Raw genomic sequence first — 19,678 nt, forward strand, 5'->3', positions numbered from 1 at the left:
CAAACAGGGAGGCACACACTCATCACAACTGTGTCTCTTAGCACAGAAAATTTGGCATTGGGCGAATCACAATCACATTTACCTAATAGCGCAATACATCCCAGAAATTCAAAACCAGTTGGCAGACAATCTCAGTCGAGATCAACAACAGATCCACGAATGGGAGATTCATCCCCAGATACTACAAACCTACTTCAAAAACTGGGGAACACCTCAAATAGACCTATTCGCAACAAAAGAAAAGCAAAATGCCAAAACTTTGCATCCAGGTACCCACAGCCTCACTCCAAGGGCAATGCATTATGGATGAGTTGGTCAGGGATATTTGCTTACGCTTTCCCCCCTCTCCCACTCATTCCGTATCTAGTAAACAAACTGAGTCAAAACAAACTCAAACTAATACTAATAGCACCAACTTGGGGACGACAACCTTGGTACATAACACTACTAGACCTGTCAGTAGTGCCTCATATCAAACGGACCAGATCTGTTAACTCAACACAAACAGCAGATCAGACACCCGAATCCAGCATCGCTCAATCTGGTAATCTGGCTGCTGAATTCTATGAATTCGGACATCTAAACCTCACACAGGAATGTATGGAGGTCATCAAACAGGCTAGAAAACCTACTACAAGACATTGCTACGCAAATAAATGGAAACGATTTGTTTATTACTGTCATAATAATCAAATTCAACCATTACACGTGTCCGCTACACACATTGTAAGCTACTTACTACACTTACAAAAATCTAAGTTAGCTTTTTCATCCATTAAAATACATCTTACAGCAATTTCAGCTTATCTGCAAATTACACATTCAACTTCACTATTTAGGATCCCAGTCATAAAAGCTTTTATGGAGGGTCTAAAAAGGATCATTCTACCGAGAACACCACCAGTTCCTTCGTGGAACCTCAATATTATATTAACGAGACTCATGGGTCCACCATTCAAACCCATGCACTCTTGTGAAATGCAATACTTAGCTTTTAGGAAGGCTACTTTCCAAGTTATCACATCTCTCAGAAGAGTAAGTGAAATACAAGCCTTTACCATATAGGAACCCTTTACACAAATACACAAACATAAAGTGGTTCTACGTACAAATCCCAAATTTTTGCCAAAAGTTATTTCACCGTTCCACTTAAACCAAACTGTGGAACTCCCAGTGTTTTTTCCACAACCAGACTCTGTAGCTGAAAGAGCATTACATACATTAGACATAAAAGAGCTCTAATGTACTACATTGATAGAACCAAACAGTTTCGCAAAACAAAACAATTGTTTGTAGCTTACCAAAAACCTCATACAGGAAATCCAATATCCAAACAAGGCATTGCCAGATGGATAGTGAAATTTATTCAAACCTGTTATGTTAAAGCTAAGAGAGAACTGCCTATTACACCAAAGGCACACTCCACTAGAAAGAAAGGCGCCACAATGGCCTTTCTAGGAAATATACCAATGACAGAAATCTGTAAGGCAGCCACATGGTCTACGCCTCATACATTCACTAAACATTACTGCGTGATGTGTTAACAACACAACAAGCCACAGTAGGACAAACAGTACTAAGAACTTTATTTCAAACAACTTCAACTCCTACAGGCTAAACCACCGCTTTTGGGGAGATAACTGCTTACTAGTCTATGCACAGCATGTGTATCTGCAGCTACACATGCCATTGAACGGAAAATGTCACTTACCCAGTGTACATCTGTTCGTGGCATGAGTCGCTGCAGATTCACATGCGCCCTCCCACCTCCCCGGGAGCCTGTAGCCGGTGTAAGTTGATTAAAATTAAACTTGTACATTTGTAAATTTGTAAATATAATACTTTTAATCACATTATGTACATACATACTTACTCCATTGCATGGGCATTATTACTATATACACAACTCCTACCTCACCCTCTGCGGGGAAAACAATCTAAGATGGAGTCGACGCCCATGCGCAATGGAACCAAAATGGGAGGAGTCCCTCGATCTCGTGACTCAAAAAGACTTCTTCGAAGAAAAACAACTTGTAACACTCCGAGCCCAACACTAGATGGCGGGATATGCACAGCATGTGAATCTGCAGCGTCTCATGCCACAAACAGATGTACATTGGGTAAGTGACATTTTCCATATATTGCAGTTTTAGATAGCACGAACACTACTCAAGGACATTGGAGTGCTTTACATGAGCACCAGATTACATTACTATAGGTCAGATTAATTTTATTATAAGCACAGGAGACTATGTAATTTGCCTACAGCCAACACCTGGACTCGAAACAGGTTCCCCAGATCCAAAATCGGCAGCTCTAGCTGTTAGGCCGCATCCATATTTCTCAATTCATGTGTGAAAGTTATACACAAGTGGGATTGATTGTGTATGATTACGTATAGTGAGCACATTCTATGTTGAAGTTGCTTGGTGAAGTAAAACAAAACTCAGCAAAAATGTTTGAAAGTTTCACCCGGAGTCTTGTTAGGGAATCCTTTCAAGGGTTTGTTTTGAAACTGGACTTAGGGACATAGTTCAGCACCTTTGCACCAATGGTGCTGGAACAATTGTCATAGCAGTAGAGAGGGAATGGTGTAGTAGTAGCTTGTGATGCATTTTGGAGCACACTGTCACAACTATATTACTAAAGCATTGTGCGGAAGGGCACTGTCATTTACAGACAGCACATTTTTCATTGAAATGGCCACTAAATTGGCATAGACCTACAGTTTTACTGATGAAACTATACAGTACACAAATGATAATGTGTGTAAATCGGGTTGGGTTTCAGTGAATATTTATCGTTTGCACATCACCAATTAAAAATGTCATGATGTGATTTGATCCTATTGAAATCTTTCTTTCCATCACACGAGAATTATAAAAAATGTGCTTTGTTTTTGCTTTGCTGACTGGTATATTCTGAAATATTTATACAGTTCATCTACAGGTATTAAAATCTTGTTGTGTTACAAAAAAAAAACATCCTACACCTTTCCTTTCATGCTGCCTACACCCAGCATAATATCACAAAGTTCACTTTAAAAACTCGTCTCACTTTCAGAAAAGAAAAGTGCACACCAATCCCAATGTTACAGTAATGAGCAGCAATTTGTCAGAAGACATAGCCTGACATTTGACCTCTGTGTTGGAAGCACAGCAAATGTGACAAGATAAATACAAAATGAAAAAGCATGTTTACTTTTTGCTCTTTTGTGAACCACCAGAAACTGTCTGGTGACCCACAGTTTGGGACACACTGCTCTAGTGCCTTCCCCCCATGAGGTTGAGGGGGTCCAAATGTTTGTAGTAACTAGTAGCCATTTGCAGTATTGTCTTCTTGAGAGGTGCAATAGCATCAGAGACAGCCTTTTTCGCTGATACATCCACAGCCTCAGAGAGGCACCATTCCAAGGGATAATCTCCACCTGCATAAGTGAGGTATCCATTCTCTGCATCCTACTCGTAACCACTTTCTACAATACTGGGAGACCAGTCTTCAATGGCAAAACTGGAAGTCTGAATAAGCAAGCATTGGCAAAGCTGATAGGTCTCACCTATGCATGAGCTTTTGGCTTTGCCAATGTATTTTAGCCATGTTGTACACCAGCGTGGTTGGTATTCAGCATCGCTGAAAGTTAGTGGCACAGATGAGAGTGGCATACAGTGGAGTGGAGTGGCATGGAGTGGAGAGGGGAAGAGTGGAGTGGCATAGGGTCATGGAGGGACTAGAATTAAGTGGAGTGGAAGGGAAGAGAGTAGAGTGTAGTAGTGTGTCATACAGTGAGGTGGTATAGAGTGGAGTGGATGGGTGCAGATTGGGGTAGAGTGTCGTGGAGTAGAGTGGCATAGAGTGATGTGGGGTAGAGTGGTGTGGCGTTGAATGGAGTATTGGAGTAGAATGGAGGGGCATAGATTGGAGTAGAGTATTGAAGACTGGAGTAGAGTGTTCTAAAGTGGAGTGGAGTATAGTGGAGTGGCGTAGGATATCAGAAAGCACAGTGCATTGGCATAAAGTGTTGTGGATGGGCATAGAAAGGACAGGCGTAGAGTAGAGCAAACTGCTGTGGAGTGGCATATAGGGGGTCATTCCTACTTCGGCGGGCGGCGGTCGCCGCCCGCCAAGCGGGAACCGCCGAATGACCGCACTGCGGTCAAAAGACCGCGGCGGCCATTCTGGCTTGGCCGGTGGGCAACCGCCAGAAGGCTGCCCTCCGGCCCAGCGGGAAACCCCCTTCTACGATGAAGCCGGCTCCGAATGGAGCCGGCGGAGTCGAAGGGGTGCGACGGGTGCAGTGGCACCCGTCGCGATTTTCAGTGTCTGCAAAGCAGACACTGAAAATCATTATGGGGCCCCCAGGGGCCCCACGACACCCGTTCCCGCCATCCTGTTCCTGGCGGTTTTTACCGCCAGGACCAGGATGGCGGGAAGGGGGTCGGAATATCCATGGCGGTGCTGCGAGCAGCGCCGCCATGGAGGATTCTTTGGGGCAGGGGAATACCGGCGGGCAACCAGCGGTTTCCCTTTTCTGACCGCGGCTTTACCGCCGCGGTCAGAATGGCCCCAGAAGCACCGCCAGCCTGTTGGCGGTGCTTCCGCGGTCGTTGGCCCTGGCGGTCCATGACCGCCAGGGTCAGAATGACCCCCATAGTGTCATAAAGTGGAGTGGAGTAGAGCGCAGCTTTCAAAAAGTGGAATAAAGTGTTGTTCAGTGTGTTGCGTAGAATAGAGTAGATTGTCATAGAGTGGAGTGTTGTGGAGTGGCGTAATGGAGTAGTGCATCATAGAGTGAAGTGGAATAAAGTGGCGTGGAGTGGCATATAGGGAGTTGCATATAGTATCATAGAATGGGGTAAAGGGTCATAGAGTCAAGTGGCGTAGAGTGGAGGGGTGTGGCATAGAGTGGAATAGAAGAGTAGAGTGGAGTAGTGTGTCATAGAGTAAGTTGGAATAGTGTGTCATAGAGTAAGTTGGAATAGTGTGTCATAGAGTGGAGTGGCATAGCAGGAATTGCGTAGAGTAGAGTAGAGTAGCGTAGAGTGGAGTAAAGTGTCATAGAGTGGAGTGGCGTAGAATGGAGGGGCGTAGTATGAAATGGCATAAAGTGGAGTGGCGTAGATTGGAGTGGCCTCTAGTGGCATAGTAAAATGGTGTGCCATAGAGTGCAGTAAAGAGGCGTAGAGGGAGTTGCGTCGAGGTTCGTGGCATAGAGTGGAGTAGCATAGTATGGCGTAGCGGAGTAGAGTAGAGTACTGTGTCAGAGTGGAGTAAAGTGGCTTGGGGGAGATGCATAGGGTGGAGTAGAGTGTTGTGGAGTGGCATAGCGTAGAAGAGAGTAGAGTGAAGAGTGAAGTAGAGTGTTTTATCGTAGAGTGGAGGGGTGTAGAGTGGCATAAAGTGGAGGGGGTCATGATGTGATTTGATCCTATTGAAATCTTTCTTTCCATCACACGAGAATGATAAAAAATGAGCTTCGTTTTTGCTTTGCTGACTGGTATATTCTGAAATATGTATACAGTTCATCTACAGGTATTTAAATTTTGTTGTGTTACAAAAAAAAAACATCCTACACCTTTCCTTTCATGCTGCCTACACCCAGCATAATATCACAAAGTTCACTTTAAAAACTCGTCTCACTTTCAGAAAAGAAAAGTACACACCAATCCCAATGTTACAGTAATGAGCAGCAATTTGTCAGAAGACATAGCCTGACATTTGACCTCTGTGTTGGAAGCACAGCAAATGTGACAAGGTAAATACAAAATGAAAAAGCATCTTTACTTTTTGCTCTTTTGTGAACCACCAGAAATTGTCTGGTGACCCACAGTTTGGGACACACTGCTCTAGTGCCTCCCCCCCCAGGGGGCTGAGGGGGTCCAAATGTTTGTAGTGATTAGTAGCCATTTGCAGTATCTTCTTCTTGAGAGGTGCAATAGTATCAGAGACAGCCTTTTTCACTGATACAGCCACAGGGATAATTTCCACCTGCATAAGTGAGGTATCCATTCTCTGCATCCTACTCGTAACCAGTTCTACAATACTGGGAGACCAGTCTTCAGTGGCAAAACTGGAAGTCTGAATAAGCAAGCATTGGCAAAGCCAATAGGTCTCACCTATGCAAGAGCTTTTGGCTTTGCCAATGTATTTTAGCCATGTTTTACACCAGCATGGTGGGTGTTCAGCATCGCTGAAAGTTAGTGGCCCAGATGAGAGTGGCATACAGTGTAGTGGAGTGGCATGGAGTGAAGAAGGGAAGAGTGGAGTGACATAGGGTCATGGAGGGACTAGGATTAAGTGTAATAGAGTGGAAGGGAAAGGCGTAGAGTGTAGTAGTGTGTCATACAGTGAGGTGGAATAGAGTGGAGTGAATGGGCGCAGATTGGGGTAGAGTGTCGTGGAGTAGAGTGGCATAGAGTGTTGTGGGGTAGAGTGGTGTGGCGTTGAATGGAGTATTGGAGTAGAATGGAGGGGCATAGATTGGAGTAGAGTATTGAAGACTGGAGTAGAGTGTCCTAAAGTGGAGAGGCGTATAGTGGAGTTGCGTAGGATATCAGAAAGCACAGTGCATTGGCATAGAGTGTTGTGGAGGGGCATAGAATGAACAGGAGTACAGGGGAGCAAAGTGCTGTGGAGTGGCATTTAGTGTCATAAAGTGGAGCGGAGTAGAGTGCAGCTTTCAAAAAGTGGAATAAAGTGTTGTACAGTGTGTTGCGTAGAATGGAGTATATTGTCATAGAGTGGTGTGTCACAGAGTCTAGTGTTGTGGAGTGGCGTAGTGGAGTAGTGCATCATAGAGTGAAGTGGAATAAAGTGGCGTGGAGTGGCATATAGGGAGTTGCATTTAGTATCGTAGAGTAGAGTGTAGTAAAGGGTCATAGAGTCAAGTGGCGTAGAGTGGAGGGGTGTGGCATAGAGTTGAATAGAAGAGTAGAGCGGAGTAGCGTGTCATAGAGCAAGTTGGAATAGTGGGTCATAGAGTGGAGTGGCATAGCAGGAATTGCGTTTAGTAGATTAGAGTAGCGTAGAGTGGAGTGGAGTAAAGTGTCATAGAGTGGAGTGGCGTAGAATGGAGGGGGGTAGCGTGAAATGGCATAAAGTGGAGTGGCGTAGATTGGAGTGGCCTCTAGTGGCATAGTGAAATAGTGTGCCATAGAGTGCAGTAAAGTGGCGTAGAGGGAGTTGCGCCAAGGTTCGTGGCATAGAGTGGAGTAGCATAGTATGGCGTAGCGGAGTAGAGTAGAGTACTGTGTCAGAGTGGAGCAAAGTGGCTTGGGGGAGATGCATGTAGAGTGTTGTGGAGTGGCATAGCGTAGAACGGAATAAAGTGTCAGAGAGTAGAGTGAAGTAGAGTGTTTTATCATAGAGTGGAGGGGTGTAGAGTGGCATAAAGTGGAGGGGGTGTCGTAGAGTGGGGTGGAGTGGCATGTCAAGTGTCATGGTATAGTTGTTGTGTCATAAAGTGGAGGGGCGTAGAGTAGAGTGGAGTAGCTTGTGGAGTAGAGTAGAGTGTTGTGGAGTGACATGTAGAGTGAAGTGACATGGAATAGAGGGTCATAGAGAGGAGAGTAGTGTTGTGGAGTAAATAGAGTGACATGTCGTAGAGTGGATGGGCACAGAACGGAGTAAAGTGTTGTAGAGTAGTGTAGTATGCATGATGTGGCAGCCTACTGCCATTACAGACAACACATTTTCTGTTGAAAAGACCATTACATTTGCTGAGACATACAGGCTTACTGATAAAACCTATACAGTGCAGGGCTCGAAAAATCCACTCGACCACTCGCATTGGCAAGCCTTATTTGATCAGGTCGAGCTATTTTTAATACATACTCCTTCTGGCGAGTTGACACTGAACAGGTGTTCTGTTAAGTTGAAAAGTGGAGGGGCAATAAAAATGTCTTTAAATCTTGTCCTTATGTCACATTTGTTCTGTGTTCACAGACAGAGGTCAAAAGTCAGTTTTTCTTACAATTAATTTTCCTTCTGATTGCAGAGTTCCAGAACTTTGTAAGGTGAACTTTGTGACCTGCTGCTTAGAATGTAAAATAAAAGGATATAGGGTGTCAGGTTTTTCCTAATACTTCAAAATTATTTCAGTAGTTTTGAAAGCCCTTTTTTATATTTCTGTGTGATTAAATAGGATGAAAACAAATCAGAATACTTAACATGTTATGTGCAAAGGATAGGTTTTCTGAAACCCAATTTTCTCAGATGGTTAATACACTATATAGTTTTATCAGTAAAGCTGCAAGTTAGTGGAGAGTTTTTTGGACATTTCATGGAAAGTTACTGGGTGTAAATGACAATATGTTACTACATCATGGTTTAGTAGTTTATTATTAAATTTGAGTGTTTAAACAAACTGAGAAACACTCCTTCCCTGATGGTAATGTTGTTAGTAAACTAAAAGAAGTCCTAGGCATGCAGCAAACTTTAGTTTTCTTAATCAAACAAAAGAGGTTTTTGTGTACTGCAGAAATGCTGAGCTCACATATTTGAAGGTGCATTCATATGTGAGAATTAAGAAAAAGGCATCCATGTAAACTATTTGCCTAGGATCACACAATTTGAGACCCGTTTACGGATCAAGTACATTACAGTTAGGTCGAGTAGATCATTTAAGTTACTCGGCCTGCAGGTCTAGTAACATTTTTATGGTTTTTCGAGCCCTGAGCACTCAAACAATAACATATTAAAATGTCATCTCCTAGTGATTCGATTTGTTTTGTTTATATAAAAAAAAAGTGCATCATTTGTGCTTTCCTAATTCTGATATATTCTGAAATATCTGCACAGCTCATTTACAAACATTTACATTTTGTTGTGTGCTGGAAAAAAGTTTTTGCTTTAAAAGCAAGATTTTCACATAAATCCTCTCACTTTGAAGTCAGAAAAAGAAATGTAAGCACAGAGCTCTCTCTGAAGACAGAGCCTGACATTTGACCTCTGTCTTAGAACGCACTGCAAATGTGACATGAACAAGATTTGAAGGCCTGTTTACAGAAAGCAAGCACTCATGTAAGAATACTATAAATAGGATACGCTGTACAGGAGATAAACTCAAGCTGACAGCCTAAAACAAATAAAGCCAGCAAATAGAATGCAAGCAAATGTGAGTTACAAAACACAAAGCCAGTAATAACCAGTGGGCAGAATGCATTCCCTGGGAAGCTTTCAGAATGTCCCCAAGATGTTGTTACTAAACCAGACAGCTGTGCTGTCTAGCAGGCTTTGACCTAAAAAGGGAAGGGGTGAATTCCCCCAAGTACACACAATCCCACATTTCTGATTACATTGGGGTAAAACTGCCCCAGCTGTGTTCCTAGTTTGAAAGAAAAATGTAAAAATCTGCCCCATTGGCTTTAGCAAGGCGTCAACACATCAACCTATATGAAGCAGACATATTCTGTTCGTCAAAATGTTACCACAATAATTTATCAATAGCCATATTCCAGCAGAATCTTTATAAATACACACAATGACAAGGTATAATATTAATTTTCTGAAAAATATTTAAAATAAAGTATTTTTGTTCCAAACAATTCAAAGAGGTGTGTCTGACTTCCTTCAACACTCTTGAGGCCACAAAATGCTGCCATGGAACCTGCTACAAGAGGTCTTGCATTCTAGTAAAACAGCATACAGATCCAGCTGGGAGTGCTTTAAAAATTCTGTTGGGCTGTTGTACTTCTTGTAGCCCTCCCACCACACTTTAGTAACATGTTGCTGGTTCTCCTCGCCATATTGGGCACCACAGATCACTGAAAAATATGTAACTAGGCCCTTATAGGGCTTATGGGGCGCTCTTGGCCAGGAGCAGTAAATAAGAAAAGCGTCTCTTTTAATTTTTTTTTATTATTTTAGGGGTGTTCCGGTCCTACTGGGTCACCCCCAGTTATGTATACGTGGGTGCCACAGATTGAGCCACAAAGCCCCCTGTGGCCCCTGCCAGCTCTCCAGCGCACACCCATTCTGAGTGCCAGCCATTGTTATTCCTGTAAGGGTGCCATTCGGGCACTAAGAACTTTTTTAAATGTTAGGGGCAGCTGGCAAGCGTTACAACCCCTGCCGGCTCCCCAGCCAGTTGGCTACTATAGTATCCTCTGTAGAAAATAGTTTCAGGTTTACAACTTTCATTCCATTACAACAGCTTCATGTGTGCCACACATTTCTCATAAATACAAAATGTTAGCGCTGTAGGTGTTGATTAGACCACTGTAGGAAACTGCAGTTAATTACCAGGGAGTTAACTGACAAACTGTTGCTGGAAGCATGTTTCACTCTTAGAAGATGTGTCCTCGTTTTAGCTTCTATAGCACTATTTCTATAACAAAAAGAACCTTCTCATTTTGTTCATTTCTAACCAAATGCTTTAGGTTTCATAGCTTTGATTCAATCAAGAATACCTCAGGGATGCCATCCTTTTGTCATAAATACAGAATGTTAGCACTCTAGGTGTTCATTATTACATTATGGGAAGCTACATGAGAACACTGGGAATTAAACAGACAGACTGCTGCTGGTATCCTAAAATTGTGTGCGTGCAATAAAGCAGGTAAACTGCTTTTTGCAAGTTACCTAAATAAAAGAAATCCAACTCAAGAATAGTGACAGTCTGAGATAAATACGGCAATTCAACTACTAAAGAAAAAGGTACAATTCTACCCTCAGTTATATTCAGACAATAATTGCACATCATATAAAAGCTATTTTTGAGCATTTGAATAATCTACCAGTTCCACCTTTGCCCATAGAAACGAAGAAGAAACTCAGAAAACCGACAGATCTGCATGAAATTACTAAAGTTATACAGTCTCTAAAGATAGAAAAAGCACCAGTCTAGGACAGTTTCCAGACTTAATTGTACCGCACATAGAAGAACCTCATAACATCACCTCTTGTGCATTTAGTTTACCATTATACAGATACAGGTTAAGTGATGGGTCCTTTCTCTGAAACAACAATAGTAGTCATCCCTAAAGAGTGGACGGAGTCACCTGACTTAAAAAAAAAACAACGTATTCACCTCATTCGTTTAATGCAAAAATTCCAGCTAATAGTTTGGAACCATATCTGAAAATATTAATTTGTCCATCATAAACTGATTTATGAAAGCCATACTAATATTGGGTAATATGAAACTACTAAGACATGTTACAGAAAGGGAAAAGCTGCTGGATACCTATACAGTAGAAATGGCGCTGGACGAGAAGGGGGCTTATGATAAGGTCTCTTGAACCTTCCCATGTGCAGTGCTTGGTAAATTTTCATTGGGAAGCACATTTAGTCGAATAATTTTGCACTGTACTGTAATCCATGTGAAAGAATTAACCTCAACCGGAATTTATCTTACTGTTTCCCCTTACAACAAGTAACAAGGTAGTGGAGTGCACTCTCTGCCTTACCCTGTCTACTAATACCTGAACCCCTATTAATCTGTGCAGGGGAGAACAACAAAATAGTGGGAATTCCCTCTAAGCTTGGTCACCAAAAGACAGCTTCTTATGCTGATGATGTTGCTATTTTTATGGAAGAATCAGATCCTGCTATCCCAGCAAATATTAAGTCAATAGGAAGTTATGCCATGGTCTCAGTATATACATAGAATAAAGGCAAAACTGAAATCCTTCTCCTCAATATCCTATGTAATATCCCATTAATTAACAATTAATGTTTAAGGTTGGGGAAATCCATAATTAAGTACCCTTGTATTTGGTTTTAAATCATCCTTATGTACGCCACAACATACAACTAAAATTAAACCATAGAATCTGTCAAAAAAGCACTATTTGGGCTCCTATGTACATTACTTGGGGGAGAATAATTGTGACTGTGAAAATGATGGTTTCACCTCTTGTTAATATTGTAATAAACATCTGCAATCTACATATCTAATGACTTTTACAAAAAATTAACAAAATTAATTTGGAATCAAAACAAAAAACAAGAATTGCTCTCTTCAAACTAGTACTTCCGAAGAAATTGGAGGTATTACATATTGTAGATTTTCATGGATACCAAACAACTTTCTTAGCAATACTGTGTATCCAGTGGTTCTCAGACTCTGATGTCAAACCTCTACCTTTAATAACAATGAAACAAAGTTTAGGTCAACCATTCATCTTAATTTCACTAATAACAGTGAAAAAGACAACAACAAAACATAACAAAACATGATCCCTTTATTAACTCTAATATTGTTTCTGTATAGATGAAGTGAAACGTATGGGTAAATATGCAATAGCTCACTCCTCTGGGGAAGTGAACTACCCAGTACGATTCTAGTGGCACTGTTGAGACCTAACAGGGAACTTGATGTAGTCTTTGAAGTAGAAATATCAGAGGGACATATAGTCTGCGACCCGCTAGGGATTATATATAGATTTAGGGAGTACTACTCAGACTTCTACACTACTGAGCCAACACACAACAAATAAGAAATCAAAGATTATTTAGAACACATTGCTGTGGACTGGCTTACTAACGATGACAGAGTACACTTAATGTCCCTGCTACAGCTGACAGGGATCCTTAGGATGCTCAAAGATATGGCAGCAGGGAGAAAGGCCCCTGGCTCCGATTGGCTTACTGTGAGGTTTTACAAGACCTACCAGTAGATTCTTATTCCTTATTTACAGACCTTGTTTAGTGAAATTGCTAGTGATGCCCTTATGCCACAGTCAATGAGAGAAGCCATAATTGTCACGCTATTCAACACCAGCAAGCCCTCCCCAATGGTGTTCATCATACAAGCCGCTCTCCCTGCTTAACATAGACATGAAAATAATTGCTAAAATTCTGGCAAATAGATTTGGGCCCCTCCTTCACCGGTTAGTTAAACCAGAGCAGCCAGGTTTCATTCCGAGTCACAGTATTACAATGAATCTTAGAACCTTTTTCGGCGCTCTGCAACAGATTGACCCTGAGGTGCGGGCAGCAGCGGTCTTTTTCAGTGCAGAAAAAGCTTTTGATTTGGACAAATGGAGCCTTATGTTTGAGGTGCTGTGTCTTGTCAGAGTTGGAGATGTATTTCTTCAGAGGTTGCAGACCCTTTACACAAGCCCTACAACGCAGGTGAGGAATAACCCCCTGCTGTACGCTGTGGTGGCAGATGGGAATACCACAAGCAAGAGGTGTTCATTTCCCGGGAACACACTGCTAATATCCTCATATGCGTTCGACACGCTGGTGTATGTTCTGGACCCAAAACCTTCCTCATTGCTTTGTGAGGGTGGTTCAGTTCAGTGGTTACTCCGGTTTATAATTGGAAAAAATCTATTACATTTCCACTCACCCCAGTCATGACACCGGTGGGCAACAGATTCTGTCCACTACCTGGGGATTCAGATACATACCGACCTGCTTGTTGTCCTGCTTGATAATTATGGTAGAGCAATACAAAAATTATCGGAAGCGGTGGATAGATGAATCAGGCTCCCCCTATCTTTGATGGTGCCCTCATGAAAATGGTGGCCCTTCCGAGATTCCTATTTGTATTCCAAAATGTCCCAATATTACTCCCTAAGACTTCATTTATGAAATTGAAATCCCTGTTAATCAGATTTGCCTGGGCGGGGAAGCAACCCAGGATCCGATGGAGCGTGCTAACTTTTCCATATGAGATGGGAGGATTAAATGCCCCTGACTTGGACACATATTATGAGGCTGCTCGTTGCATGCTGGCATATAGCTGGGTTCATGGCCCCCATGATGCACCTTATGCTTACATTGAGCGCGATATTCCGCACCCTCACACACTTCAGCAGCACTTATTCCTTCCTCTGAAGTGCCGATATGGCGTCTTCGATTCCTTAAACACTACATTGCACGCCTGGCATAGGCTCATGGTCCGGCAGGCACTTCCCCTATTGTACTCCTCACTTGCAAAGGTAGACTGGTGCTCGTGGTTCCCACTGAGCCACAATAAAGGAGCAGTTGCTGCACTTGGTAGATTGGGTATTGGTGTCATGGGTGATTTCTTCCAGGATGGCGGAGTGCGCCCCTGGAAGGCCTTCGCGGATGACAAAGACTCCACTCATAGAATATCAGTACTACAGGTCTAGGTATACTTTCCATGAGCTGGTTGGCGATGATCCTTTTGAGCCTCCCAAACTACCAGCCCTCTCATAGCTGATAAGAGAAACAACACCGGAGAAGTTGGTCAACAGCTTGTATGCTTTTGCGCAGGAGGCCTACACGCCTGTGTTGTTAAAAGCTAGTCTTGACTAGAGGAGGGACTTAGGAACTGTACTAACTGATGCCCAGTGGGCATACGGCTGCTCAAAGATACAAACCATATAATTGAATGGAAGACGCAGGTTGATCCACTTTAAATATCTTAACCAAGTTTATAATACCTCTGACAGACTTCAGAGATATGGGTTACGTGCCTCAGCCGCCTGCCCAGGGTGCGGGGCCAACTTTCTGCACATGGCATGGACATGTCCAGGAGTTCAGGGGTTCTGGCTGCCAGTATTTACAGAGTTGGAGCAAATAGTGGTATTACACTGAAGGCAACACGTTGTTAGCGCTACTGGGCTATGACAAAGAAGTGGGGAAAAGGGGCTAGGAAGCTGGTGGTTTTGGGTCTGTTGCTGGCATAGCGTCTGATGGCGATGAGATGGACTGGGGCCCATTGCCTACACTAAGAGACTGGCATGCTGACATAACTTACAGCAACACCCAGGCTGACAGGTACAATGAGCTTTCCCCTCCGCAAATCCGTCCAGGTAACTACTGGGGCCCATAACAGACATATCTGATTAGTAAGGAGACCGGGGAGGCAGAGGGACAAAGCCCGAGATTTTCAGAGTCAGCAGTTGCTTCTGTTGTTAATCATAGTTCGGTGGTCCTGGGGAGGTTTGAGATGCTGGGAACACTGACAGGAGATGTGGGCAGCCAGCGGTGCACTGTGAAGGATGGAACTGAGGTGGGGAATGGGTATTAGATTACTGTGTACCCCTGTTGCATACTGCCTGAGCACTCAGAAGGTAACACTGTGGCATATGTAATGTAACCAATGTATTTCACGCTGCTGTGTACGATGTGTACAGAGAGTTATTAGTTGTTCCCTCCACTTGGAAGTTTGAAGTTGAAAACCATAAATACAATTAAAAAAAATACTGTTTCTGTATTACATATTCTACATAACCTACACCAAAGCAAGATGAAATATTCTACATTAGACTGTCTTTGGGACTCAAAAAGCAAGACCAATTTCTTAAGGAATGGACAGAATAAGGAATAACATTAGTTAAATACTGAGGGCCTGATTTAGGTCTTGGTGGAGGGATATATCCTGTCACAAACATGACAGATATCCTGTCCGCTGTATTAGCAATCCCATTATTTCTAATGGGATCGTAATACGCCAGACGGGATATCGGTCACGTTTGTGACTGAGTATTCCCTCCACCAAGATCTGAATCAGGCCCATAGGAACAAAGAATAATACAGGGATCTTTATCCGTAGGGTGACGCTGCTTGCAGTGCTGTCCTGTCGGATAATGATATCCGCCATCGTCAGGCTGCCTGTCGGCGGTAGCCTGGCGGTGGCAGAGGGCCGCCACAGGTGGCCCTCCGGGTGTACATAATATGTCGGTATTTACCGCCGCTGCCGGCATGGCGGTCCGAACCGCCGGGTTCTTAATGAGCCCCTGAGTTTCTAAAATATAGAACGTTTTTTTCTCTGAACCATTCGAAATTGGCTAGCTATATTCAGTCAAAAGGAGAAAATATATTCAAAGAAAAATGTTCCCCAGATAAAGTGCCCAAAAACTGTGTTAAGTTATAGTCAAGGTTAGAGGCTGACAAAATTGACGTCTCTTTGGCTCAGCATAGATACTGGCTCGACCAGTGGTTCCCAACCTTTTTACTTCTGTGGACCCCCATTTTATCATTACTGGAACCCGTGGACCCCCACTGAATCATTATTGGAATCTGAGGACCCACCCCAATGAGTCATTGGGGACCTAAACTGTTAATATTATTTAATTTTATGAGCAGTCGCGGATCCCCTGAGAAGGCTGAGCGGACCCCCAGGGGTCCCCGGACCACAGGTTGGGAACCACTGGGCTAGACCACAGCACATATTTGGACTTTGCTTAGACTAGATAAATTGAGCATATTGGATACAGAACTGTGCTGGAGCTGCACTGAAAACTTAGCCATATGTTACTAGATTGTCTTTTTTTCAAAGCCTTCTCGGACGAAATAAACCATTACCTAATTTGGATTGAAATATAATTTGGTCTCCTGATCTAGCCCCCCATTCTACTAGGTGCTTTCCCCTCACACTTAAACACAACTCTACAGAAACGACAGAGCTTTATTAGATATTATTCTTACAATGAGTATTAAGTCTGAATGTAAAAACTACAATAAACGTTCTATTCACACGCGTTTGTTATGATTTTTTTCCTACAAGATTAAGCTAGCAACACAGCTAAAACTGTCCTTAGGGCATGCATAAAAAGGGTTTTTGGGCCTGCTTGCTCGCTAATTTTTTTTTCATTTCTTTTTGGTTATGAATTAAAAGGAATCACCTTTTGGTAGACACCTGTGTTTTACATATAGTGTTAGAAAGATATATTTATTTTGAAAAAATGGCCAGGAGTATGCAAAAAGGCAGACATTCGATGCTTATGAATTTTATGATATGCATGTTGATAGAGTAGGATTACAGGCAAGTAGCTTTTTCATACATGTATCTATCTGTCTGTATATGTGCCTGTCTGTATACCTCTACAGACCTTTTTATATGTTACGGTTTGAAATGCAACATGTATTAACCTTAGTTCACATGGTGATCTGTCTGTCAATATATCAATTGCCTTGTCTACCTTTTTGACTCGCTATTTCTTGCTACCTAGCTGCTTTCTTTTTCATTTTTTGGCTCTCAATCTGTGCTTTTATTTTTGTCCTCTCTATTTTCTGATGCACCCTTTTTTGTATTTAGCTGCCCACAGGCTGAGTCGGAGCCCTGGGAGGCCCCTGCTGACGGGTCCAGGTTTTATGCCAATCTGCACAATGCTGAGGTGAGTATCTCTCTGCAGATGTCGACTAGCAGGAATAGAACAAACTTAGATTTTAGCTGACATGAACAAGATGACCATCTAACCAGTGTTGTGAGACTTCCTGGTGTTATTCATATAATGTTAGTGTCTCCCGGCTGAGTGTACTCTGCTCCCCGCCTGTGCAGTGTTGTGTCTGAAGCAGGAGTCTGTCTGGAGGTCTTTGTATTATTTTACAGTTTTATAGATATAGGTTTCTTTGTCCATTTCCTGTTGGAGTGGTTTCTAAGGTGTGACCCCAAGCTTCCTATATTTCTGGTATGGAGTTTGGGTGATAAGGTTCCCATCATTTGTGGTACAATCTTGATGGGTGAAGGGAAGTAAATATGCATCTTCCCGCATGCTACTTAAACATTGTACAGTTTATGATTGTATTTCACAGCTTTCTTTTGAGACATTTCTCTGGAAAGTACTTCTGTTAATTATTTGTAAGTTTATTGTGCGCAGTTGATTAGCGGAAGAACTCCAACCACAATCTTTCACCATAATAAATTGAGTTATTCAGATTGTTTCATTCGTTCTTTTCATGTTTTTACAGTTAACATTTTTTGCAATTGCAATAATACTCTTCATGCAAGGGGCATTACACTCTGTTTCGTTTTAGTATACTCAGTAAGAAAGGCATATATCAATACATCTTATTGAGTAGGGTCACTCCTAGAAACTCTATGTGCCCAGGAACCTTACACCCCTCACCTAAGAGTGACAAGAGAGTGAGAAGGAAAGAAAACAAGTATAAGGTTCCACAGATGCTCATTTATTTCTCCAGAAGAAAGCATAGGGCCTCTCTCAGCTGATGTGATGCCCTTCGTTTGGGTCTCAAGTTAGTGAGAGTTTACTGGGCATTAAGTGTAGCAATTAATGTTGTTTACCAGAAGTGTCCTGCAGCCACAGTAGTGTTGCATTCCACTTGATGGGGAAGTAATGGAAGTACTTCCTTTAGTACTGGACCGTTTCAGGATAGTGTGATCTATCAGACAAGGCTTACTTCATGATGTGGGCTGAGATTAGACACCCAGAAACAGTATGACACAGCTGAAAACATGCTACAAACTTCAATGCCCCAACATTGTAACCTTTCTAAAGAAAAGTACTTTATTTAAAAAGAGCTAGTCATCAAAATCCAGAACTGCCTATCACCCTCTGGGCTAGATCCGGACCTAAATGTATTTCTAACTTGTCAGTGTTGGGTATTCTAATTTTTGTTCAACTTTGAGACCTATGCTTAGTGTTGCCCTCTTAAGGAAGGTTTGGCTGTGATTTGGGTCTCCTTTGAAGTGCTCAGGTCTGCAGTATTTCAAAGCCTCCTTATAATGTAGACTACTGAAAGAAACAAGGGTACAGGTGGGCTACTTGGTGCCAGTTCACCCTAGGTATCCAATAGGTGGTGGTAATTGCAAAGTGTCTGTAGTTTATAGTCTACCAGTTGCAGCAGAGATGTTCACATAGATAGCCAAACCCACAGTCCAGTACTCACTGCTGTACTGATGATACAAGAGATCCCTGACCCCCACTCTTTAAACACAAAATCTCCCAAACTGTAAGGACTTTTAAAATGATTCCAAAGGTTCCAAAATAGGCGCAGCTTTCATCAGACGATGGGATAGATTAACAGGCCAGGGGTGGAAGTCAAGGTTTTTTAGGACTTTTAGAGAAAGACCATTACACCTTTAGAGGGCACCAGGAGTGTTGGCAAGGGACAGGCTCACCCCTCTCAATGTCTGTAGACGATGGATCCTCTCCTGGACCCAGATGTTGCAGTGCTCCATATTGCATCTTTTGGACAGCTGGCTGGGGCAACCCCTCACCTCTGGGACATGCTATATCTGTTGAGGCTGTCCTATGCATGTCCTATCAGCAGGTGAGCTTCAGCAGGCTGTGATATGTCACTTTCTCCTGGCAAGGGTACTACTCCTTTTCAACTAGAAGGTAAATGTATTTTTTCACAGATTATGCAAGACTGCTTTGTAGATACTTCCCAAACTTAGGCCCAGTCAGAAGTCAGCAGTCCCATTTCCAACTACTCACTGTGTTTGTGCTCCTCATGCTGGTGCACAAGTGGCTTCAGAAATGCAGCATTAAATGAATTGCTTGGGAAGCTACATCAGATTGAATGTGCAATTTGAAAATAGAGGGACCTTTCACTCCTGGGTAGCATCACCTCGGTGTGGTGATATTATGCCCAGGTCATGCAGTTAAGCTGGCACATCTAATAAAGCTCTGTCATTTTTAGGCCAGTTTTAGTCTGCCTGAAGCAAAATGTGGAATGGCTCTGACCATGTGCTGTCTCCAAATAAATACAGATCTCAAACTGGAAAAGATGAGCAGTAGATTTCACTCTGACAGTGGAAATCTGGCTATGTCTGATTGGCTCTGGTGGACTACACACCTTTGGGAAGAGAGAGGGGCAATGAGTACATACAGGATCCTGTTTTAGAAATGGACATTGTCAGTCTCACTTTAAGGCAACCACCATTTTGTAACACAAAATTGTGAAGTACACGGTAATCCACAATTTTCCTGTCCCAGTAAATAAATGAAACCCTAGCTTGACCACATTTATTCATATTGGGCAATCTTCAGATGTTCTAGACATGGAGGTTAAG

At 42.6% G+C, this 19,678-nt stretch overlaps 1 protein-coding gene across 1 annotated transcript in view; it reads left to right on the plus strand.

The window, feature by feature from the left end:
- TMEM179B (transmembrane protein 179B) overlaps positions 1–19,678 on the plus strand; it is a 120,495-nt gene that overhangs the window by 70,403 nt on the left and 30,414 nt on the right. The window contains exon 4 of the mRNA XM_069207181.1: positions 16,958–17,036. Coding sequence (XP_069063282.1) covers positions 16,958–17,036 — 79 coding nt within the window. The remainder of the gene's footprint in view (positions 1–16,957; positions 17,037–19,678) is intronic.

The sequence above is a fragment of the Pleurodeles waltl genome, chromosome 9 (assembly GCF_031143425.1).
Source record: "Pleurodeles waltl isolate 20211129_DDA chromosome 9, aPleWal1.hap1.20221129, whole genome shotgun sequence".
NCBI classification, from domain to species: Eukaryota; Metazoa; Chordata; class Amphibia; order Caudata; family Salamandridae; genus Pleurodeles; species Pleurodeles waltl.